This window comes from Marmota flaviventris, chromosome 10, assembly GCF_047511675.1.
Source record: "Marmota flaviventris isolate mMarFla1 chromosome 10, mMarFla1.hap1, whole genome shotgun sequence".
In the NCBI taxonomy this organism is placed as follows: Eukaryota; Metazoa; Chordata; class Mammalia; order Rodentia; family Sciuridae; genus Marmota; species Marmota flaviventris.
The window spans coordinates 115684261-115708686 of NC_092507.1; the positions used below are offsets into that span (position 1 = coordinate 115684261).

Below are 24426 nucleotides of genomic sequence, written 5' to 3' on the forward strand. Positions count from 1 at the left end.
GCTGGAAGAGAGAAATTTTTTTGTAGCTGAGGTGAGCCATTTTATCTGAATTTTTTGTTTGTTTGTTTGTTTTATGAAATGGGAGGTTTCCTATGCAGACAAGAAGGCTATATAGTCTTAAAGTTACTTAAGTTATTTATTAGTGCATTATAGTTATGCATAATTGGGTTCATTTTGACATATTCATTAATGCATAGAACATAATTTACTCCCTTTCAATCCCCAGTACTACCTTTTCCCCTCCCCTCTGCCCTTCCTGATCCCTTTCCTCTACTCTATTATCCTTCCTTTCATTAATTATTTCTAAATTGGTGCCTTATATTTATAAAGTGGAATTCCCTGTGATATATTCATACATGGCACATAACATAATTTGGTCAATTTCATTTTGAAGTTCCTCTTCTTTCCAATCTCTCCCCCCCTGTTAACCCCCTTCCCTCTATTCCACTATTCTTCTTTCTATTTTCATGTGATCTCTTTAAAAAAATTCTTATTTTACTCTCGCTTCTCCATATGAGAGAAAATATTTGACCTTTGGCTTTCTGGGTCTGGCTTATTTCATTGAGCATGACATTCTCCAGTTCCATCCGTTGACCAGCAAATGTCATAATTCGATTCTTTTCATAGCTAAGTCCAACTCCAATGTGTGTATGTACCATATTTCTGAGTCTTTCTTTAGTGAATTTTTTAAACTGGCGAATTATGACTACATATACTAGTGGAATTCATCGCAACATATTTGTATATGCATATAACACAATCTGGTCAATTTTGTTTCTCAGTACCTCACCTTTCCTTCCCTTCTTCCTGGTTCCCTTTCTCCTCTACTCATCTCCTGTCTGATTTCATGAGATCCTTCCCCCACTTTTTATCCCCTTTTTTATCTCTAGCTTTCACATAGGAGAAAAAAACATATAGTCCTCAAATTCCATCCATTTTCCTGCTAATGACATTTAGTTCATAAACCATGAGGGTGGATACACTGAGGAGCGAAAGAATTATATAAGTGTATTTGGGAAATGGAGATTGGCTGAGAATGTGTGAACAGCGAGGGCAGAGGTGAAAGGGAGCGTTGTGAAGGGCGATGAATTCCAATCAAGTGAATGATAGAATCAGTGTCTCCTCTGGGTACTGGAGAAAAAGAATGAGACACGCTTCTTACATTCAAAGAATCTCTTCTAATGAGAGGCTTGGGATTCATACACTGGGACCAGACACAAGACAGATTCTGCACATCAGGTCAACAGACAGATGACAGGAAGTGGGTCTTTAACTTTGTCACACAATTTTCTAAAATGTCAATGTGTATAATCCATTGGGGCCTTCTTGTCTTTCTACTGTTTAAATTGGTGCATGATAAAATGGAGTAAATTATGTTCTATGCATTAATGAACCCAATTATGTATAATTATAATGCACAAATAACCAGATAATCATATTTTTACCACTCAAGTTATATATAAAATAGTGGAATTCATTGTGATACATTGGCATAGACAGGTAACATAATTTGGTCCATTTTGTTGCCCAGTACCTCCTCTTTCCTTCCCATCCCCCTTCCTGATCCTCTACTGGTCTACTTAAGGAGCACATTAGGAACCCTGGCTTAAAACATTTAATATTTCTGAGACTAGATGTTTCTCTTGTTCACTCTGAGTTCGTATTCCCCAACCTGCTGGTCTCTTGGTAAGTGTTACAGTATTTCTGGAAACCACGTATTTTAACCTCTGGCAGCCACATAAGAGGTTCCAGACTTTCTCCTCCTGTGAGGCCCCAGGGAGTGCCCATCACTGGGAGGTTCCACAGGGAGATGCTTCCAATGCATGACTGACATCTGTCCCCCACCCCCTTTTTTTTCCCTCAGCAACAACAGGCTGCACCCGTGGAGGATGCTGCTCAAGAATCAAGGGTTTTGGCTTTATTTGACTTCCAGGCCCGCAGCCATCGAGAGGTCACCATGAAGAAGAACGATGTGTTAACTCTGCTCAGTTCCATCAACAAGGTGACTTGTCCTAACCTTATTTCTATCAGTGAAGTGGCTTTTTCATAGCCCTTCTCCTAACCTTGCCAGATAACCAGATAATCATATTTTTACCACTCAACTTTTTTTTTTTCAGTCCTGGGGATTAAACCCAGTGCCTTGTGCATGCGAAGCAGAAGCTCTACCACTGTGCTACAATCTCATTTCTTTTTCTTTTTAATATTGAGCCCAGGCTCACCTTGAACTTGTGGTCCTTCTGCCTTAGCCTCCTGAGTCATTCGGATTACAGGTTTACACCAACATGTCCAGCCTCAACATTTATATATATATATAAATATATTGTTGATAGACCTTTATTTTATTTATTTATTTTTACGTGGTGCTGAGACTCAATCCCAGTGCCTCACACATGCTAGGCAAGCGCTCTACCACTGAACCACAGCCCCAGCTTCAACATTTTTAATCACTTTGTTTTTTAAATGATTTATAACTTACCAAGTAGCATACTTTCTTCAGATATTGTAAATCATCCTCTAAAGCCTTGTGAGTTATAATCCTAAAATTCATGAAAGAAATGAAGAATCAAAGAAGTTAATAATTAACATACAAATATTTAAGGCGGCAATTCCTAAATGGATGATATTATAGGACTAACTTCTCCCTTCCTTCCCACCTCTTTGCTTGTTCCCTCTCTGTGCCAGCGTTCCTATTGATGGACCCAACATCTAGGGTCAGGAGAGGCCTGATAACAGAGGGGTCTTTTGCCAGGTGTGGTTGCATGCGCCTGTAATTTCCAGTTTGAGGCCAGAGTGAGCAAAACAGGAAGACCTGTAAGAAAAAAAGAAGGAAGGAAGGAAGGAAGGAAGGAAAGAGATTTTAAGATATTAGTTCATGTACTGGCAGTTCAAAATTTTCAGGGTAGGTTGGTAGAAAAGAATAAAGTAAAAAAGGGAAGGAAGGAAGAAAAAAGGAGGGAAGGGAGGAAGGAAGGAAATGATTTTTTTTTATTAACTTGGTTTTCTTTAGACTTTATGACCATAAAGACAATGGTAAAATATTGGGCTGGGATTTTAAATATATTTCTCATCAGCAGTCAAGTAATTCTTATATTCTAGTATCTAATTAAGTTTCAAGAGGTCTCCATAAGAAAAGGATTTGGCATATTGTTGCTCTGAATGTTTTTGGAGAGACAAAATACTGCATTATGAAAAACACTGCGTGTTTAGGCCAGGGCTGTAGCTCAGTGGTAGAGTGCTTCCCTAGCATGCGTGAGGAGCTGGGTTGGATCCTTAGCCCCACATAAAAGTAAACAAATAAAATAAAGGTATGCTGTCCATCTACAACTACTAAATAAATAAATAAAAACAAAAATCCACTGTGTGCCAGCCCACCCACCCCCTTTTCTGTTTGCCTAGACCTCTTTATTTCACCACGTTTTTCTCTGAGAAAATGAACTACAGAGAAGTTAGTACAATACCACTAACAAAAAAATAAAAGAAAAAAATTACATTAATGAATCTCAGGGCAATTGACAATTGTTAGAACCTCTGGAAGTGGGGTGGGGAGAAGAAATTTTGGTGCAGTATTATCATACACATGATCCACCCCCAAGAAACTTTGTTGGATTCCTGGAGAACAAAAGTACACCATCATTTGAAGAGCTAGATTTGATTTTTGAAATTCCTCCTAGAGTTTAGGGTCTGACATAAAATACCATATTATTTTATTTCAGGGGCTTACCTCTGCAATTCCTGAAATTCCACAGTAACTTTCTTGGTGGTCTCTGGAAATACATGTCCACCCATAAGTGATGGTTAGCTTCTCTTGGCCACCAGCTTGTGCCTGTACCTAAAGACTTAGTTATGAGAGTCCAATCTCTCTTGTCTGTGGGTTTCCCAAGAACTGAAAAAGGAGTGGGAATCTGTTCTCCCTTCAGGACTGGTGGAAGGTTGAAGCTGATGATCACCAGGGCTTTGTCCCAGCAAACCATGTCAGAAAACTGGCCTCTGATGAGCTCCCCATGGTCCCAAAGCGGCGGCGAGAAGAGCCAGGCAGCATCGCCCAGCGCCAGGAGCAGATCGAGGAACTGTGAGTTCTGGATGCTGGAGAAATGGACCATGTTTGGCAAAATAGTTCCTATTGAATGAAGGCACTCTTCTCATGATTTTGCATCTGTTAGATTAGAGATACAAATTAAAAGATTTCAAGAACAGGAAAGAAACTTAGGATCCTTCAAACACTTAAGTTTTTATATGGAGAAAGGGATCCCCCAAACCATTCATTCCTTTAAGGTTGATAAAATGTCTTCTGACATCCAATGTGGCCTTTGTTTACTTGTTTAATATCTAGGCAGCACGTAAGAATTTCACTTTGATAGAAGAGGAAGGGATGTTGCCAGCCATACTTTCAGGTCCCTAACATTTTCATTGTTATTAAATGTGATACTGTGTTATCTCTCTGCTCCTAATGCTTTATTTTGTGCCATCTTTATTTCACCCACTCCTTTACTGATCTTTTGATTTTATTCTTCCTTTCCTTTTTGTCTCTTTCACTCTCTACTCTTCTGTATCTTTTCCACCTTTTATTCCATTTTCTCATCTCCGTAACTTTTCCACCCAGGTACCGCTCTCTCTGTGATCGGGCAGAAGAACGCAGACGTCGCCTACTACAACGTTATAATGAATTTCTTTTGGCCTATGAGGCAGGGGACATGCTGGAGTGGATTCAAGAGAAAAAAGCAGAAAACACTGGAGTGGAACTTGATGATGTTTGGGAGCTGCAGAAAAAGTTTGATGAATTCCAAAGGGTAAGAAAGAGGAGCTATCACCGGGTGTGGTGGTGCACACCTATAATCCCAGTGGCTCAGGAGGCTGAGGCAGGAGGATCCTGAGTTCAAAGCCAGCCTCAGCAACAGTGATGTGCTAAGCAACTAAGTGAGACTCTGTGTCTAAATAAAATACAAAATAGTGCTGGGATGTGGCTCAGGGGTTGAGTGCCCCTGAGTTCAATCCCTGGTATCTTATTATTTGACTGCTGATGAGAAATATATTTAAAATCCCAGCCCAATATTTTACCATTGTCTTTATGGTCATAAAGTCTAAAGAAAACCAAGTTGATAAAAAAAAAACACCCAAACATTATTTCCTTCCTTCCTCCCTTCCCATCTTCTTCCCCCATCCCTCAAAAAAAGGAAAGAAAGAAGAGCTTTCTCTAGACACCTTTTGAGACTTATCATCATCTCTTTTTATTCTATGTCTCCTCCTACATGACTCTTTAATTGATTTAATACTTATTAAATGCTCTCTGCAATGCTACTGAGAACTCCACAATTTAGATCTTCCCCAGTTTATTGTAGTTGTTAGTCATTGGTTAGGAAATAAAGAAGAAGAAACTAGCTACTCTAACTTTCAAGCCTACAGTCTCTGCCACTCCCAAATCCTCTTGGGTGTGCCAATCTCCCAGAATTCCTCAAAACTTGCCCTGTATCATAGTGTATTCTTCATGCCCAGGGTGAAATGGGGTGTTAAGATGAAACTTTGTGGAGATTCTAATCATGGGACAGAGATTGGGGTGAGAAGAGAAGAACAACCTGAGTTTATAGTGAGAAAATTTCTGAGTATTTACCTAGCTAAAATCTTGTGATCACCTTTTTTCCTCTTATTTTTATTACATTATCTTACCTAGCACTGAATATAATTTTCTTCCTTCCTTCCTTTTTCTTATGATATTTCTCATTGTGTGCATGTGTGTGTGTGTATGTGTGTGTGCATGTATATAGATAGTGTGTGTGCTCCTTTGTGATGAGTTTTACAATATCCTTTAATATAGAAAAATCATAACTCAGTCAATGAAATTCTATAAAGATGGAGGTATTTATAAGGATAGAAAATAATATTACACAACTCAGGTACAGATACATCTGACAGCAAAATTCAATATAGGGGAAGATTTTAAGAAATCTAAGAAGATGGATATGCTTCCTAACTTCCGATGAATAATAGTTCTCTTGGCAATGTTTGATAGTTACGGGGTGTCAGGGAGTTTAAGAGTATTTTCTCAGTGGCAGCTGAGAAGAAAGCAGCTTGTGTAATGTAAGTGAGGTTACCTATATGTTTTAATAATACTTAGCCAAATGGATATGAAGATGAACAGATAGATATGGAATATTTTTGAGAAGAGGATTGACACTGTTTTGGACAAATTTTCTCATCCAGGATTTAAAGACCAATGAGCCTCGGCTAAGGGACATCAACAAGGTGGCTGATGATCTGCTGTGGGAGAAACTTCTGACACCAGAAGGAGCTCACATTCGGCAGGTAACTGAGATTTGGCCTTGGTGTCATCATTTTACTCTAATAGTAAAATAGTCAACGGATCAGTTAGGATATGCAGGAGTGGACAGCAGTGTGAAACTGACTATAGCAAAGGTCCAAGGAGTTCAGCCATTTTTGTTGTCTAAATGAACTTAACTAGAGAATGTTTGTTTACTATGATTTGCTGAATGTCCTCTGTTTTCTCACATCGGTACTGTTTTGGTGAAGGGAGGAAGACAAAAGTATTGGGACCAGAAATTGAGATTTAGTTTCAAGAAGCAGTTTTAGGAAGTTTAGAGACTATTGCATTTGGCATCAGGAAAACTGAGCTTAAGTGCTGGCCCTATCCCTGTCTCACTATGTGTTCTTGGGCAACTCATTTCATTTCTGAGATCTTCAGTGTCCACATCTGAAAAGCAAGAGTGTCAGATAGCAAAATCTCTAAATTTTCTTTTAATTTTCTGTGCTATGTTTCATAAAGCTGAACATAAAGTTTTGCCTTCCATCCCTATCCCAAATATAACTTTTAAATTAAAATTTTGAAATACATACACTTGAACTGATATGAAATTCTTAAATTATAACAATCACTTCCCTTTTATTACCACTCACATAAGAGATCCAATGCTCAAATACATGAATGCAAAGAAAGTGCAGATAAAGAAGCTGTGATATGGGGAAGAGTATCAAGAAAGTTTCCTGGAAGAGTTGGGTTCTCATAAATGTAACGAAGAAGGAGAAGAGAAGGAATAGAGATGAGAGAGAGAAAATTCTTCATCTGATCTGTGTCTTGACCTATGACTGCATAAAAGACTAACGAAATTTAATAGAAAGTCCAGTCTGTGAGTTGTCATAAACTAGTAAAGAAGAACTCCCTTCTTTATCCCATGGTGATTGTCATAGATAAGAGAAAAAGTAATGTGCATGAAAATAAAAAAGAAAGTAAGGCTCTTAGACCACTAGGTCTATTCAATTCAGAATGCAGAAAGGTATTATGCTTGCCCCAGAGAACTGTAGCAGATTCTAAATACCAAGGCAACACATTTTGCTCATTTTTCAGAGGTTATATATAATATGGTCTAGTGATAGCAAGCATCAATTATGGCTCCAGGGTTGATGAGTCCAACTGGGAATCATCAATTTGGAAGAAAAGAAATACCTTTCTCTGACACACCAACATAAGACCAAGCCCAGCCTGTCTGAGAAAAAAATAAAGCAAGGTGATTTCTGAAGGAGATAACATGAAAGCAATGATTTAAATCCAGCTAGTCATAGACGCCATTGAGCTATCCGAACCAACTCCTTGTCCAAAGTCTGATGTGGCTCTTCTTTTAGGAATTGAACACACGCTGGGATTCCTTGCAGAGGCTTGCAGATGAACAGCAGCAGCTGCTAGGCAGTGCACATGCTGTGGAGATGTTTCACAGGTAAGAATTAATTCTAAAATGCAGTGCTACTCTAGAAAACACTCACATAACTCACAAGTCCAGTAACGATGTGTCTAGTCAGCTTTTCATTGCTGTGGCAAAAATATCTACCAATGTGAACAACTAGAGGAGGAGAAGTTTGTTTGACTTCACAGAGGATTCTGCTTATGGTTGGCCATCTCCATTTCTCTGGGTCTGAGGGGAGGCAGAAAATCAGCGGGCTTGGAGGAGGAAAGTACTTAGCACATAGCAGCGAGGAAGCAGGAAAAAAGAGAGAAAGGGACCAGATCTAGTTGCCCAGCCCATGCCCCTAGTGACCCTTTCCTGTAAGCCATGCCCTACCTGCTTACAGTTACCAACCAGTAGTCCATTCAGATGATCAGTCCATCATGTGGATTAATGCACAGATGAAGTCAAAACTATGGTAATTTATCTTTTCCCTTCTGAACACTGATGCATTGCCTAATATATGAGTTTTTTGGGGGGACATTTCAGATCTAAACCATAACACTATAACACTATGATAATGATACCTATTCGTGTAACCCTTTTTTTATGAGCTAGAGACAGTTTGCAAATAGGAATCAGGCTTTTTTAGAAATAGATTCCTCACTTGGCACATTAAATACTCCAAGACAACCTACTTCAATTTATTTTTTTATGTATTGAATGTATTATTATTTTATTTTTTGTGGTACTAAGTATTGAATCCAGAGGTGTTTTTACATTAAGCTACTCCCCTAGATCCTTAAAAAGATTTTTGTTAACTTTTTTTAATATTTATTTTTTAGGTGTAGATTTACACAACACAATGCCTTTATTCTTATTTGGTGCTGAGGATCAAACCCGGGTCCCGCCCGTGCTAGGCAAGTGCTCTACCTCTGAGCCACAATCCTAGCCCTTTTTTTTTTTTTTTTTTTTTTTAACTTTTGAGACAGGATCTTCCTAAATTCTCAGACTGGCCTGGGACTTGCAAACCTCCTGCCTCAGTCTCCAGAGTAACTGGGATTATAAGCATGTACCACCATGCCTAGCTCCAACTTTAGTTTTCTCATGTCTGGCTTGGGCCCTGGCACATAGTTAATATTTTATGAATGCTTTCATGATAGTGCATCGATTTGAAGTATAAACAAATGGTATAAATAATTATGGTCCTAGACTAGAAGCAGACAGTAAAGGACAACAGACCATCACATTGACTTTGTTCATTGAATACATTTTTGCCTTTGGTTACCAAATCCATACTTGTACTAAGAGGTATAACCACACATACAAGAATTAAACAAATGAACAAAACATAAACCAAATACCTTCCTATGTGTGTTAAAGATGCAAGGAAGGGGAAAGCAGAGATTCAGGTGGATAGGGCTGTTTAGAATAGCTGAAAAGAGAAAGCATGAATATGATTGTTAAACACTTGGCTCTGAAGTTAGACCTCTTGATTCAATGTAGGCTTCACCATCTGGCATTGATATTATTCTGGTAAGCATTGGTGGTGGTGGTGGTGATGGTAATGGCGGTGGGAGAGGTGATGTGATGTTGGTAGTAAATGTGGTGGAAGTAGTAGTCATGGTGTGTTAGTGGAAGAGGTAGAGGTGGTGATGGTGGTGGTGGTATTGATAGTGATAGTGATTGTGACGGTGGTAAAGGTAGCAGTTGTGATGATAGTGGAAATGGTGGAGGTGGTGATGGAGGTGTTGGTGGTGCTGGTGGTGGTGCTGGTGGTATTGGTGATAGAGGTGAAGGTGGTAGATTTGGTAACATGGCAGTAGTGACTTCCTTCTGAGCCTGGTCAGTTTCTCTTTGGTACACATCATTATTCCTAAAGTCTTTTATTCTCTTGTGGACCAGAGATATAGATGACACAAAGGAACAGATTGAGAAGAAGTGCCAGGCCCTCAGGGCTGCTGACCCTGGCTCCGACCTGATCAGTGTTCAGGCGCTTCAGCGACAACATGAGAGCTTTGAGAGAGACCTCATCCCTTTGGGGGAAAAGGTGAGCTGTGTGCTTCTGAGCTTTCTCAGCACCTTCCTCTTTGCTTTTATAACCATATCAATGCCGCCTATTTTGCTTTCTTTTCCAGTCTTATGCTTTTGTTTCTTTATTTTGCACGATACTTGTTCTTGCACTCTGTCCCCAAAGCAAGACCACTAAAAAGACATACCCCTAAGACCATTAACATCAAGAAAAATGCATTAAACTGCCACCATCTGAGTATTTAATGTCCTCTTGCCTATTTAATGGGTATCAAGTGATCAGAAGTTGAGGCAATTAGTTACAGGACAGTGGCCTAAGAGAAATAGCAACTATACATACCCAGGATGGCTAGGGCTATGCCTGAGCTTTGTGCATGTTTTCTCAGTCAGGAGTTGAATAAGGTTACTCCTACTCCAAAACACAAAAGAAGAGTAGAGCTTTCCAGATACACTGGAGGCAACACGAAGCTTGGCCTTATTATACAGAGCAAAAAGAAGAACAGAAAATATCTATATTGGAAATATCCTCATTTAAAGAATAAGGACCCTTTGGTACCCTGGTTTTGCTACTAGCCAGAAGAGTCATTTAACCATCTTTCTCCAAAACTTGTTACTTTTAAAATAAAAATGGTAAGGTCAATTTTGAGCACTTCAGAAAGTTATCATGTAAACTAAGAGGTTGATATTATTTTATGAAGTAGTAAGATGTGATGGTACATTGCTGGCATCTATTTGGGGGAGATTAAGACCAGGACTCAGGACTCTTATTTGCTAAGAATCAGGTTCTACAATAGTGTGATTGCCAGAGCTCTTGCACCTCCCCAGGTGACCATACTGGGAGAGACAGCAGAGCGGCTCAGTGAATCCCACCCAGATGCCATTGAGGACCTGCAGAGACGGCGAACAGAGCTGAACGAGGCCTGGAATGACCTGCAGGTGCTTACAGAAGATCGTAAAGAGAACCTGAATGAGGCCCAGAAATTCTACCTGTTCCTCAGCAAGGCCAGGTAAAGTTCACAAGGTGGATTTTCACCCTGTGGGTGAGCAATTTTCATATCTGGCCCTAAGTAGAGCCTGGAGGAACACTCTGGGTAGAGGTGCCATCAACCCATGGGTTTGGAAGGTACCACGCTGGCCAAATATTGCCTCTGGTGAGGCATAAAAATGTTAAATTCAGTACTTCAGGCCATAAAAGATTGATGTTTGAAGAAATGTGAGGTCATATAGGCCAACTAATGACCTTCTGCAAAGTATATGGCACAAACGAGGAGCTATATATCCTGAGATGAAGATCAAGGGGGCTTTCTTACCACTGGAGAGACAGAGAAGAATGTGGACAACCATGGTGAAACATTACAAAACACACATCCTAGCAAATAGCCATGGAAGTTCAGAGATAGAGGGAACAGATGAGATTCCCTGCACTCTAGAGGAAGTAGCATTTGATTACATATCACTCAGGATTTTGGTAAAAGAGCATGCTATTCATACAGACAGGAATGGGCAAAACTGTGAGGGTAAGAAAGGCTGGGGAAACTGGAGAATAGGTTTTTTTATATTGGGGGTGTTAAGCACAAGTAGCAAAAGAAAAATTTAGAAACATTGGAATCAAATCCTAGAGATTTTTCATTGCTGTGCTACAGTCAGAATGTTTTCACAATATGAAATTCCCCTTGCAAACATACACCATGTGGGATGACTCTGCCCCATTGTTTCAGTCTGCTTGGAGGAGTCTTTGGAATTGAAGGTCCAGGCAGTAGCTACTCACAAGGTAGTGCTTTTGAAGAAGAAAAGGAAGCAAATGAGCTAAATGATTATAGTTGCTTTTGGTAACTCCTCCCCCACTTTAGCACCTCTGGAAAGCTGTAGTTTTTCACACAGTGTAATTAAATAACATCTATACCCATTCTTTAAGAACATTTATTTCCGTATATATTACTAAGATTCCAGAATAAGTGATGGCCCCTTTTTACAAATTTTTATTCCTCGATATTGCACAATCACAGTCATGTTCTCAGCTTCTGAGAAACACTAATACCTCATTTTATCTCTTTATAATAATTTATATTTCATTTTTAATAGCTATGAGTGTGTATGACTCATTCGCTTACCCTACCCCCAATATAAATAAAGTATGATCTCCTAGAAGGTAAAGATATATCTTTTTCAAAATATTTGGTACTTAGTAAGCAATAAATAAAACTTAGATGTTTGGATAAATGAAAAAAATTATTGTATAAAGAAACAAAAGACCTCTCTTTCCTAGATTTAAGGATTACTATTTAGCAAACAAGACTAAATATATTCTTTATGGGATTGTTATCTTAATATCATGATAACTTTTAAGTCAATGCATGGTTGACATTTGCTCTCTGGAAGAATAAATCTTAGCTTACCTTGTCTAAATTCTTGACTACTAAAACAATAAGAAATAAACCTTGATTTAATCTGTAATGTAGGAAATGTATGACATGTATATATGTTTATGTGTGTATATATATGTGTGCTGAGCAGAAGCATGTATTAGATTTTTTTGGGAAAAAGAGGAAAAAGAAAAGATGTGCCTCCCCCAAGATTCCATAAGCTGTATCTTTAAAGCCCAGAAAACTGTTGAAGGAACAGGAATCAACAGCAGTCATGGAATACGTTCTGTTCAGAACTCCAGAGGTCTGGGCTCTAGTCCAGATGATAGGTAGAAAATGTTCTAAGAACATAGTCCATATGTCTGGTTTTAATTGCACCACATTAGCAAATTGCTTACCTTCTCCAAGCTGACTTCCTTATCTCCAAAACGGAAATAAAAGAGTTCTCATAATTCTCTACAGGATTATTTCAGGAACTAAAAGAAATAATATGTGTGACAAGATTTTCAAATGCAAGGTAATGCTATCATTAACACAATGAGAACACCAAACATGATACGACATGGAAGCATAGGAAGACATAGAAAATGTTATTCTGGAAATATTTTCTAAAAATTTATAGGATAGATAGCCCTGTAGAATGTGGCAAGGTCTTTTGTCCATCCCAATATACCTGTTTCTCTAGGGACCTTGAAAATTGGATGAGTGCCATTGGTGGCATGGTATCATCACCAGAGCTAGCTGAGGACTTAACGGGCACAGAGATCTTGATAGAGCGACACCAGGTATGGCTAAAAACCCACAACCACTAATCACTTGACCCGATAACCTTGCTTCATTTAAAAAAAAAATTCAAAAGGATTAGCTTCACCAGTCCACTTCCCCATTTTCCAACAGGAGCATCATGGCGAGATGGAGGCCGAGGCCTCCACTTTCCAGGACTTAGAAAATTTTGGCGCAGAACTTATAGACAGTGTGCACCGTAATAGAGCTGAGATTGAAAATAAACTTCAAGATATTCAACTAAAGAGAGAAGATTTGGAGAAGTCTTGGGAAAAACGCAAGAAGATGCTAGACCAATGCCTGAAATTGCAGGTACAGCAGATTTCCAGTAGTGAAGCCCTACTCTGTTCCTTGTAAGCAGTTATATTTGGATATCACAGTCACTCAGTACCCAGACTACTACCCATGTTGTAGACACAAGGGCATCTCTTGATTATGGAACATTATTTTCTATAGTCTGATTATTGTTTTATTCTCTGCTCTTATCCCTGTTAGAAGAGATAAAGAAGAAAGTGATCAGTCCTGGACATGACAGGGAATGATTGTCATTTATTGATTAATGAAGGGGTTGATTGTTTTCATTGAGAATCTACTGTGTGCAGGCCCCGGTGTCACAAAGATTAGTAAATTAATGTTTCTATTTTTAAGTAGTAAAATTAGACATGCAGTACAGATCATTCTAATATAGGACATCATTTCGTAAAACAAAATTCTTGAAGGCTTTGAGGGTAGGGAGGAAGGAATGATTACAGCTTTGGAGGGAAGAGTATGGGAATGTCACAGGCCAACTCTGTGGGTAATGTTCAGCAGAGTCTTAAAGAAAATAACCAGTCAGTATCTTCCAGTTGTCAGATATGGGTGTTATAGCTTATATGAACACATAAAGGAAAGAGTAGAAAATTCAGGAAAGAGTAGAAAATTCAATATAGCTAAGATTCATTGTATGAATGTTTCTTAAAAGAACATACATACTCCCTGCAGGATCCTTGCTGTTCATGTCACAGGAGAGGGGTAAGACCATTTCCTCTGTCCACCCAGAATAAACATTTAATATACCTCTAATTTCATCCTCCGTAGTTGTTCCGAGGTAAATGTGAGCAGGTCGAGAGCTGGATGACGGCGCGTGAGAATTCCCTGAGGTTGGATGACAAAGATTCCTTACATGGCCTAGAGGCCTTGATGAAGAAACGTGACGATTTGGAGAAAGCAATCACTGCTCAGGTAAGAACAGGGAATGTAAATATTCCAACGATAATGGTTGTGAGCAGAACAGAAATCTTATACGTTTGTCTGGGATCATGACTTACGAGTATTTTGACTCACATTTACTTCTTACAGACAAGTTGGAGGCAGGCAAGGTGGATCGACACGAGGCACTGTCTTATCCGAGTCCTATGTGTAATTGAACTTTAAGTCTGCCATCCTGAAACCCAAATTTGAGGATTCAAATTGACTTTGTGTTCTTAGTACCTATTTCAACATCCTGCCCCATGAAGGACTCACTCTAGACAACAGTCATGAGGAATGACTGTTCTTTAGGGAGATCCTTACCACACAGATAGCTCACCTCAGTAAGATTGTTAGATATTTTTCCTCCTGTTGTGTTAAAATACACCTTCCTGTAGACCTTCCTATCAGGCATTTACCTTTGGAGCTGTCTCCTGAAGGCAAAAAGGTTATTACTATTCTTCCTTAGGAGGGAGTCTGAGATTGTACCCAAAGTCTAATCTTCAGGCACCTGGTCTCTTATTTTCCTTTATTCAGGAAGAGAAAATTAATGACCTAAAAGATTTTGCTGATCAGCTCATAGATGATGACCACTATGCAAAGGAAGAGATTACCACTCGGCTCCAACAAGTGCTAAGCAGGTCAGTCCCGAGGCTACCGGAAGATGTAGCAAAGTGACCTCTTTGCTAGCATTATGATGGGGAAGACACTCTGAGATTTTGTCCTTTCTAGATGCCTTAAACTATCTTGACATCTTGGAAGCGGTCTGTGTTATCACTGTGACCAAAATACCTGACAAGAACAACTTAGACAAAGAAAACGTTTATTGGGGGCTCATGGTTTCAGAGATTCTCAGTGCATGGTTGGCTGACTGTACTGCTCTAGGCCTGAGGTGAGGCAGAACATCATAGCAGAATGGTGTGGTGAAGGAAAGCTGCTTAGAGAACTATAAAGCAAAGAGAGGGAGAGGAGCTAGGGGCAAGATATAGTCCCAGGTCACATCCTCAGGTACCTATTTCCTTCAGCCACACCCCACCTGCCTACACTTACCACCCAGGAGTCCATTCAGATTATAAATTCATTAAATGGAAATTGGTCATTTCACTTCTGAACATTGCTGCATTGCCTAACACATGGGCTTTTCAGAAGGCATTAAAGATGCAAATGATAACACTGTCTGATCTAGACTCATGGGATGAAAGACATGGAAATTACACTAGAAATTACCTGATTTAACCACTGCATTTTGTATCTGAAAAGAGTCAAACAGTAGGAAATGAAAAAGAGCAGGTTGCAAAATGGAAAAAAAAATCATCTGGCCCCCTCCCGCAGATGGGATGCTCTCAAAGCCCTAATGATGGCTGAACGGACAAAACTTGGAGACTACGCTGATCTGAAAAAATTCTACCATGACCTTGAGGAGCTGGAGGAATGGATCAGTGAGATGATGCCCATAGCCTGTGATGAATCCTACAAAGACCCCACCAACATTCAGGCAAGTTCAAAATAGGAATCTTGGAAAATTTTACCAGTCTCACTCACATTGTTGGCTGAATGAGCACCTCCACATACTGAGTCTAACATGAAGCAAGTCCTTTAAAATCACCAATATCTTGGATGTGATAGAAATATTAACTCTTCCTTTTATACCTGATTTTTTAAAAATCTCACTTACCTACATGAAAGGATAAGTTTTTGCTTTGCCTTCAGAGGAAATACCTGAAGCACCAGACCTTTGAAAATGAGGTTCGGGGTCGAACTGAGCAGGTGGAAGGAGTCATCGACTTGGGCAACTCCCTGATTGAGCGGAAGGCATGTGATGGCAAGGAAGAGACCGTGGAGGTAAAGGTTCTGCTTGGGATGACCTTTGGGCTGCAAAGGCACATGCATAAAAATCTTTGACTCTTTATTGTTCTATGGGTAGGGATCCAGCATGTGCTCTGTGGTCACTCCTCCTCCCTCTAGACAAGAAAGGAAGAAAGCAGTAATGCTCAGACCACCTCTCCCATGATACTTAGCTCCTAGAACTCCAAGAAAGCTTTCAACTGAATTCCCAAGTCTTCTCATGCTTGCTTTGCATTCTCTATCCCTCTGCCAAGAATTTTTTTTTTTTTTTTGCATTTGGATGCCAGTCATTGCAATCAGTACAGGATCTTTGTTTCAAATGTTTCCTGTCATCCAAAACTTCTTGTTTTTCCACATTGAGCATAACTAGTTTGAAATGTCTGACATTCAATTGTCAGCAAATTTTGGCTAATCCCGACATACAGAAACTCCCTACATTATCCTCTCGAGTTGTCACAGTGCTCAGAATCCTCCCTTTCTTTGAGTTAGGAGCAACTGAAATTGCTAAAGGAACATTGGGACAGCCTCCTTGAGAGAACCATTGACAAAGGAGAGAAACTCGATGAGGCTAGCCGCCAGCAGAGGTTCAACACAAGTGTCCGGGATTTCGAATTCTGGCTCTCAGAGGTAATTGCACCTGGAGGTGGTGGGAGCACGGTAGTTTCAAGAACACTTGTTAAATAAAAGAATTTATATGTGAATGGTTTTCTTGAGCCTTCTTGGGAAAAGACTGTAGAATAGATGCTAAATTTTATTCTCCTTAAACACGGTTTTCATCTATCAGCTTTATTACTTATTATTTTGTCTCCAGGCAGAGACACTTCTGGCCATGAAAGATCAGGCCAAGGACTTGGCTTCTGCAGAAAACCTGCTCAAGAAGCATCAGCTGTTGGAAAAAGAGATGTCGGCTCGAGAGGTGAGTAGTATTGAAACCCTTTGGATAGGATGAAACATTTCTTATTTTCTTCCCTTATTTTCTAGGATACCAGTTAGAACGTAGCCTTGCAAAACTGAGCACGATGGCTCAGCCATCATTCATTTTAACCAGGTCAGATCTATGGGCTACAGAGCCACTGTGACAGTCACTATCAATTATCACTGACCTGCAGACTCTAAAACTCCAGCAAGTGGATCTTAAAAGCTGCCTTGTTTATCTTTTCACTAGTTTATATACATGCATCAGTAAAAAGACAAACAAGACAGCTTTTAAGATCCACTTCCGGGAGTTTTTCCATAGCTATATATTTGATCTGGCCTTTGAAAGAAAATGCAACTTTATTTTACAGAATTAGAGAGAGAGAGAAAAAAAAATCATTTGGAACATGTACAGTGAATTTGAAATACATATACACTCTAGAAAACCTGTGAAGAATTCCATTTGCAACCTAATACCAACCAAAAATTTGCCCTGTGAACAGTGACCAGGTGTTCATTTCAGACAGACATTTATGGTGTCATTTTTATTTAGTAGTAAAGGATATGAAGAAAGGATAAGAAGTCAAAGGCTTTCTAGATTGACGTCTTCAGTCCTTGGTGGTACCTCCTGTTGTATAACTAGGAGGCTGTGTTAGGATGGGAAGGGTCTGGGTGTGTTCTGTGGGCAAACTAAGCTTTCTACCAATACAGTTGTTTCTCTTTTAGTATTTTGCTCTAAAGGAAGATAGTCCTGTATGGTAAGATTATTCCCCAAGATCTCATTTTCTAGCTATGGATACAGGTGAAAATCAGAAGGAAGAACCAGGAGACACAGAATAAATGTACAGTTTGAGTAATAGAGTCATGCTATCTGTATCGCTCTCTGATCTAACTCTTATTCAATCTGAACATAGACAAATATGTGTAAAACAGATAATAGTATAGAACATCAATTTCACTACCTTTTTTTATGTGTGTATGGCATGGGGATTGAGCCCAGGGGTGCTCTATCTACGACTGAGCTCTATCCCAAGTCCCTTTTGATTTTTGTTATAAGATAGGGTCTCACTAAGTTGCTGAGCCTGGCCTCAAACTTGCAGTCCTTCTGCTTTAGCCCCTTGAGTTGCTGGGATTACAGGTATAAGTTACCTGCCCAGCTTAATTCAAACTACTTTTTAAAAGCAATCTATTTGCCCTGGTCTTTGAACCAGGACCAGGGATGTTTAAAGTCTGGGGTCTATACAATACCATTCACTGAGCATGCTGGGGTTTTCTAGGAGGCACTCAAGGACCTGAACAACTTGGCTGAGGATCTGCTCTCCAGCGGAACTTTCAACATTGAGCAGATTGTGGAGAAAAGGGATAGTATCAACTCGCGCTTTGAAAATGTCCAGAACTTGGCAAGTGCCCATCATGAGAAACTGAAAGAGGCCTATGCCTTGTTCCAGTTCTTCCAAGAACTAGATGATGAGGAATCCTGGATCGAGTACGTATCCCCAGTCCAACTCACAATGTGTGGATGATCCAAGAGATGTGACTAGAAAACCACCTAATGAAATTTCAGTGTAAAATTTGTATGGCATTTTAATCATGTTTGTCTCTGCTTAAAGTTAATATTGGTTTTATATTTTTCCCAAATTCCCTTACTGGATTTAGACAGAAGAAGAGAAATTTGGAGGGAGTGGTGAGCAGTTCATATACATGTAGGGAACCAAATTTTGAAGCCATATATGTTTGCTCTATATAGTTCATAGAACATGTAATACTCACTGAGCTGAGTATTTATAGATTACCCAGCTAAGATCATTGGCTCTATTCAGTCTGTATCCAGTGTTACCTAGTAACACTGAACTGGACATAAAACAGAGAATGTTATACACTATCTACCATGGTTTCATTACTAATTCTACTTTTCTTATAAAAAATATGACTGGGGAACTCTTAGAAAATTAAAAGATTCTGACCATATTACTGTTGCATCTTGCTTCTCTTCTGCAGATCTGCTTATTCTTATGAGTAATGAATGAATTAGATGGAAACATAGTACATAGGGCAGCAAAGAGGATACCTTAAAATAGCATCATCTTATTTATTATCCTGTATTTCATGATGATGTTCTAATACTTTATACTTGGAGCCATTTAAATTTCATGACCCCTATAATACCAACTCTTTAAAAACTAGTCTAGCTAAGTTTTTATTGAAATTGATAGAGGAAAATAATAAAAGCCATAGAGGTCATGCACATTGTTACTCCCCACCCCCCACAAGAGTAGCATTAGTGTATGTTCTTAAGCAAAGAAAATATACAAAAGTAGACAGGAAAAATGATTCATGGAAAGGCTTTTTTTACAGGTGTGTCCACAGTGGATATCAGTATTTTAGTTTGTACTAGCACCACTCAATTTTTATGCTGAAAACATCAGCCACTACTTACCTTTTGGCTATTAACATTAGAATATTCCAGAATTCACCACCTCCCCGCACACATACACTTAGAAAACTATTGCTGTTGAGTGATCTTGGACATCTAAACTTCAATTTTTTTTCTTTTTTCCTTGGTTTCAGGGAGAAACTGGCACGAGTCAGCTCCCAGGACTATGGGAGGGATCTGCAGGGTGTTCAGAACTTACTGAAGAAACACAAACGCCTGGAGGGGGAGCTGGTGGCACATGAACCTGCGATCCAGGTGGGCACAGAATGATCAGACCTGAAGAGAGAAAATATTCTAATAGCTAGCTGTCTCTCGTGGTATAGTCAAATATGTTGGTGCTGCAAAATGTGAATGCAGAATTTATTCCAAGGTCACAGAGAGTTAGTAATACAGTTCACAGTTGTTCTTTCTTTCGACCACATTTTATCTTCTCTGAATAGAAGGATTCTAGGCAGGAGGTTGTGCTGTTCCCTGGAAGGAGCATTTTTAGCAGTGTTGGGAAGTCAGTTACAATTGGGATGCAGGTTGGGACATCTGGTAAGGCTGTATGTTAGCCTTATGGGAAGAAGGATACTCTGGGTCTGACCTGGCAGCAGAGTCCACGTGTGACCATGAATAGTCTATAAAGCAGCTGGTGTGCTGTATAAGCATAATGCAAGCACCAAGGTATTTGCCAAAATACTTGGAAACGTTTAGCAGGGCAGACCTTGCTGCAGTTCCCTTCCTGCTCCCAGGGTTTCTAGGACTACCCCAACTGTCCAAAGTAATGGAGCCAGTCAGGCATGAAGACAGTTCTAGGAGGTTATAAATGATCCAAAGGGTAGGAAGGCCTCGGTACTTTTCCAGGGACTGTGGCTGAATGGGGAGAGATTGTGGAGTGATGTGAAATGGATGGGTGTGTCCTTCAGAATGTGTTGGATATGGCCGAGAAGCTGGGAGACAAGGATGCTGTGGGGCAAGAGGAAATCCAGGAGCGGCTGGCTCAGTTTGTTCAACACTGGGAGAAACTCAAAGAGTTGGCCAAGGACCGGTGAGTGGGAGGCCCAGCTATCTTCCTATGGGCTTCATTTGTTAGGCAGCTGTTGGTAGGATGCTTTGACCACCCTCTCTGACTGCTTAGCTTACAAGTCCCTGCTCAAAACCCAACTCTTCTGTGAAGCTGTCCACCATTTACCCTACACAGAAATGATCACTACCTCTGTTCTGAAAATACCTTTCTTCCTGCCCTGACATGCAGCTGTCTTTTATCACTAATTTCTTACAAGTGTTGTCCTTCACATCAGCACAACTTCCAACTATAATCCCATCCTGTTGGTGAGGGGCAAACATTTCTTCCTGTGGAAAAAGGGAGCTTCTAGCTTTGTAGTTCCTGAATCATACACTGTGGATAGTCTTTGACAGTGAAGTCTTAGCATTTTAGTTCTGGGGGCCATAAGGTTTCCTTTCTTTAGCAGATTTCCTAGAAAGTAGGTGATGACTCAAAATGGACGTCTAGGGCAAGAGTCTCCTCTGTTTCACAGGAGATCTGCCCCACTGACCAGCAGGCCCCTAGCAGGCTGTGACCTGGTCCAGGTTGACCGTGGCTAACTTGTAGAGCGGGAGCAGGTCTGCTTGGATGAGACTGGGCCCCCAGGCTGTCATCCTACTGCTAACCATTCCTTCTTCTCCTTGTCTGGCTAACTACCCCATCACAGAGGGCTTCGGTTGGAAGAGTCCCTACAATTCCTGCAATTCATGGAGAACGCGGAGGAAGAGGAAACCTGGATGAGTGAGAAGGCGGCCATGGTGGCCCGAGGGGAGTCTGGAGACACACTGGCTGCTACTCAGGTCGGGAACAAGCAGAATGGATCGGTGTTCTCTCTCTAAATGGGATCTTTAAATAGCCAATGTTTTCACCTATAACATTAGAAACTTTTCCTGGTGAGAGAAGGAGAAGAGGGGATTATGGATAATTCTGCCAATTTTAAAGTAGAAAGATGTAAATATCTGAAGGTATCAGTTAATTGTTCAAAATAATGGAACCAATCAGGCATGAAAACAGTACTCAAATCTTAATCTGTAATCTCTGGTCTAGAAATCAAAAGGACTTTATGGCTAAAGGCTGCTTCTGATAGTTTGGATTCTTTCCAGGGCATACATTTTCTAAAGGTTTCCTTAAACCATAATGTTACACTAATTTGAAAAAAAATTTTCTCTTATGCCTGGATATTATTCATATATTTCAGGATATATCATTTTTAGGAGACAAAGAATTTTAATGTATCTACTAGAAATAAACAATTCTAGTTAAGAGATGCCATTTTATTTTATTTATTTTTATTATCATTTTTATTTGTTATAATTAGTTATACATGATAGCAGAATGCATTTTGAATCATTGTACACAAATGGAGCACAACTTTTCATTTCTCTGGTTATATACAATACAGAGTTGCACCACATGTTCAGCCACACATGTACCTAGGATTATGATGTTAATCTCATTCCACCATCTTCCCTACCCCCCATGCCTCCTCCTCTTCCTCCCTCCTCTATACCCAATCAAAGTTCCTCCATTCTCTCCATGCCCCACCTGATGAGATCCCATTTTAAATACAGGGCTGGCTTTCCCAATTAAGAAATAAAGTTTACAGTGTGATCTTAAGTTAATGTAGATTTGACAGCTTTTGAGAGAGTGATTATAAAACAATAATGTTCTAGGAACCTTGAGAACTGTGCTTTCTAAAAATTGGGAATTTACCCAAAACTCTATGTGGAGATTAATTGACTTCTATATGATGACATAAGGAAAACTTAGGTTTGCCAAAGAAAGCTTAAAATCCAAACAGCATATAGTTCAAATTATCAACTCCTGTGGTTTGAAAACTTTTTAGAAAATGTTCATGCACACCCCTGGATTTGTTAAAGCACTTTAAGGTTTCACATCAAATACTCCAAAGTGTTTTCTTTTTAAAAAATTAAGCCCTTTGATTTTGAGAATTATAGATTCACATGCATTTTTAAAAAAATAATGCAGAGCTGGGGGCAGTAGCACATGCCTGTTATCCCAGCAGCTCAGGAGGCTGAGATAGGAGGACCACAGGTTCAAAGTCAGCCTCAGCAACTGGCAAGGCACTAAGCAACTCAGTGAGACCCTGTCTCTAAATAAAATACAAAATAGGGCTGGGGATGTGGCTCAGTGGTTGAGTGCCACTGAGTTTAATCCCTAATACACATAATAATAATAATAATAATAATAATAATAATCCAGAGAGATCCTATGTATCCTTTACCAAGTTTCCTCCAATGACAATGTTAAGAAAAATCATAACCAGAATATTGCCACTGCCAAGATTCGGAACATTACTCTCACCACAAATGTCTCTCAGATCTCTCTTCTATGGCCACACCCACTTTCTTCCTAATCCTGTCCCATTCCTAACAACTGGAAACCATTAATCTGTTCTATACTTCTAAAATTTTTTGTCATTTCAAGGCTGTTACATGAATGAAATAATACTATATGTCACTTTTGAAGATTGGCTTTTTCACTCTGCATAAAATACAGGTGATTAATTCAGCTTTTTATATTACAACAATAGCTCATTCCTTTTTAGTGCTGTATAGTGTCATGGTATGAGCATACACAGTTCAATCACTCACCTGTTGAAGGACATTTGGGTCATTTCTACTTTCTAGCTACTTTGGAAAAAAACTATTATAAATATTCATATACAGATTTCCAAGCAAATGTGATGCTGCATTTCTTGGGGACAAATGTTTAGGAGTCTCATTACTGTACTATAATCATCTATTAATTTATTTTTTAAAGCCAAACTGTTTTCCAAAACAGCTGTACTCGTTTACAGCCTCATCACCAATTGCACTAGTGATAAAGATTCTTCATATCTTTGCTAACATTTTGTGTTTTTGCTATTTTATTTTATTTTCACCTATCAGAGAAAACATTCAGCCTTTGACTTTCTGAGTTGGCCTCGTTTCACTCTTTTTATTCTGTTTGTTTACCTCACATAAGTACAATCAAGCTATGTTTCTGTTTGAAACTGGCTTATTTTACTTGGCATAATGTTACGTTTTATTTCTGTTGTCACACATTGCATAACTTCCTTCTTTTATAAAGCTGAGCAGTAATCCCATTGTATGTATAGACCACACTTGATTTATCCATTCATCTGAGAATGGACTCCGGCTGTCTTGACATCTCAGCTATTTTGAATAGTGCTGCATTGAACATAGGAATGCTCATATTTTGTCAAGCTCCTGATTTCAATTCCTTTACATAAATGCCCAGAATCAGGCTTTCCAGATCATGTGGTAGTTCTGATTTTAATTTATTGAGGACCATTCACACTGTTTTTTTCATAGCAACTGCATCATTATGATCCCCACCAATAGTGTACCAGGGTCCCAATTTCTCCAATCCATCACTAACGCTCATTGTCTTTTGTTTTTGTTTTTGCTCATAAAGAGCCTGACAGGTATGAGGTGATTTCTCATTGGGATTTAATTTACATTTTTTTATGATTAGTAAGAGTGACTATTATTTTTTCATGTACCAGTGGGCCATTTATATGTCTCCTTTAGCAAAAATTTTATTCAAGTTCTTAGCTCATTTTTGATCAAGTTATTATTTGTTTATTTATTTATTTACCTTTTATTTACTTATTTATAGTAATAAATTTGAATAGTTCTTTTTATTTCAATTGGGTGAGCAGTTCTTTATACATTCTGAATGTATAGAAAGGGTTTTCATGAATTAGCTCTTATTCCATAGGTTACCATTTCACTCTGTTGATTGTTTGCTTCGCTGTGCACAGAATTTTAGTTTGATGAAGTTCCACTTGTTTATTTTGGTTTTTGTTGCCTATGATTTTAGTATCATATCTAGGCAATCATTGCCAAAACATATGCTGTGAAACTTTCTGCTTGTTTTCTTCCAGGAGTTTTATAGTTTCAGGTCTTAGCTTAAGTCTTTAGTCCACTTTGAGTTGATTTTGAGGTATTATGTAAGATAAGGGCCTACAAGCAAAGATCTTGTTTTTCTAGAACCATTTATTAAAGAGACTGTCTTTTCTCCATTGTGTATTTTTGACACTTTTCAGTTGATGGTTTGTGCATGGATTCATTTAGGTGATATCTCTTCTGTTCTGTTCTGGTCTGT

General features: G+C 39.2%; 1 protein-coding gene across 1 annotated transcript in view; it reads left to right on the forward strand.

Moving 5' to 3' along the window:
* Positions 1-24426, forward strand: part of Spta1 (spectrin alpha, erythrocytic 1) — a 78605-nt gene that overhangs the window by 36703 nt on the left and 17476 nt on the right. Inside the window, exons 21-39 of the mRNA XM_027950791.2 lie at positions 1865-2002; positions 3918-4069; positions 4601-4787; positions 6196-6297; positions 7630-7721; positions 9573-9717; positions 10524-10705; positions 12747-12846; positions 12959-13156; positions 13922-14065; positions 14609-14712; positions 15404-15566; positions 15782-15913; positions 16406-16543; positions 16728-16832; positions 18109-18317; positions 19400-19520; positions 20174-20295; positions 20960-21092. Coding sequence (XP_027806592.2) covers positions 1865-2002; positions 3918-4069; positions 4601-4787; positions 6196-6297; positions 7630-7721; positions 9573-9717; positions 10524-10705; positions 12747-12846; positions 12959-13156; positions 13922-14065; positions 14609-14712; positions 15404-15566; positions 15782-15913; positions 16406-16543; positions 16728-16832; positions 18109-18317; positions 19400-19520; positions 20174-20295; positions 20960-21092 — 2667 coding nt within the window. The remainder of the gene's footprint in view (positions 1-1864; positions 2003-3917; positions 4070-4600; positions 4788-6195; positions 6298-7629; positions 7722-9572; positions 9718-10523; positions 10706-12746; positions 12847-12958; positions 13157-13921; positions 14066-14608; positions 14713-15403; positions 15567-15781; positions 15914-16405; positions 16544-16727; positions 16833-18108; positions 18318-19399; positions 19521-20173; positions 20296-20959; positions 21093-24426) is intronic.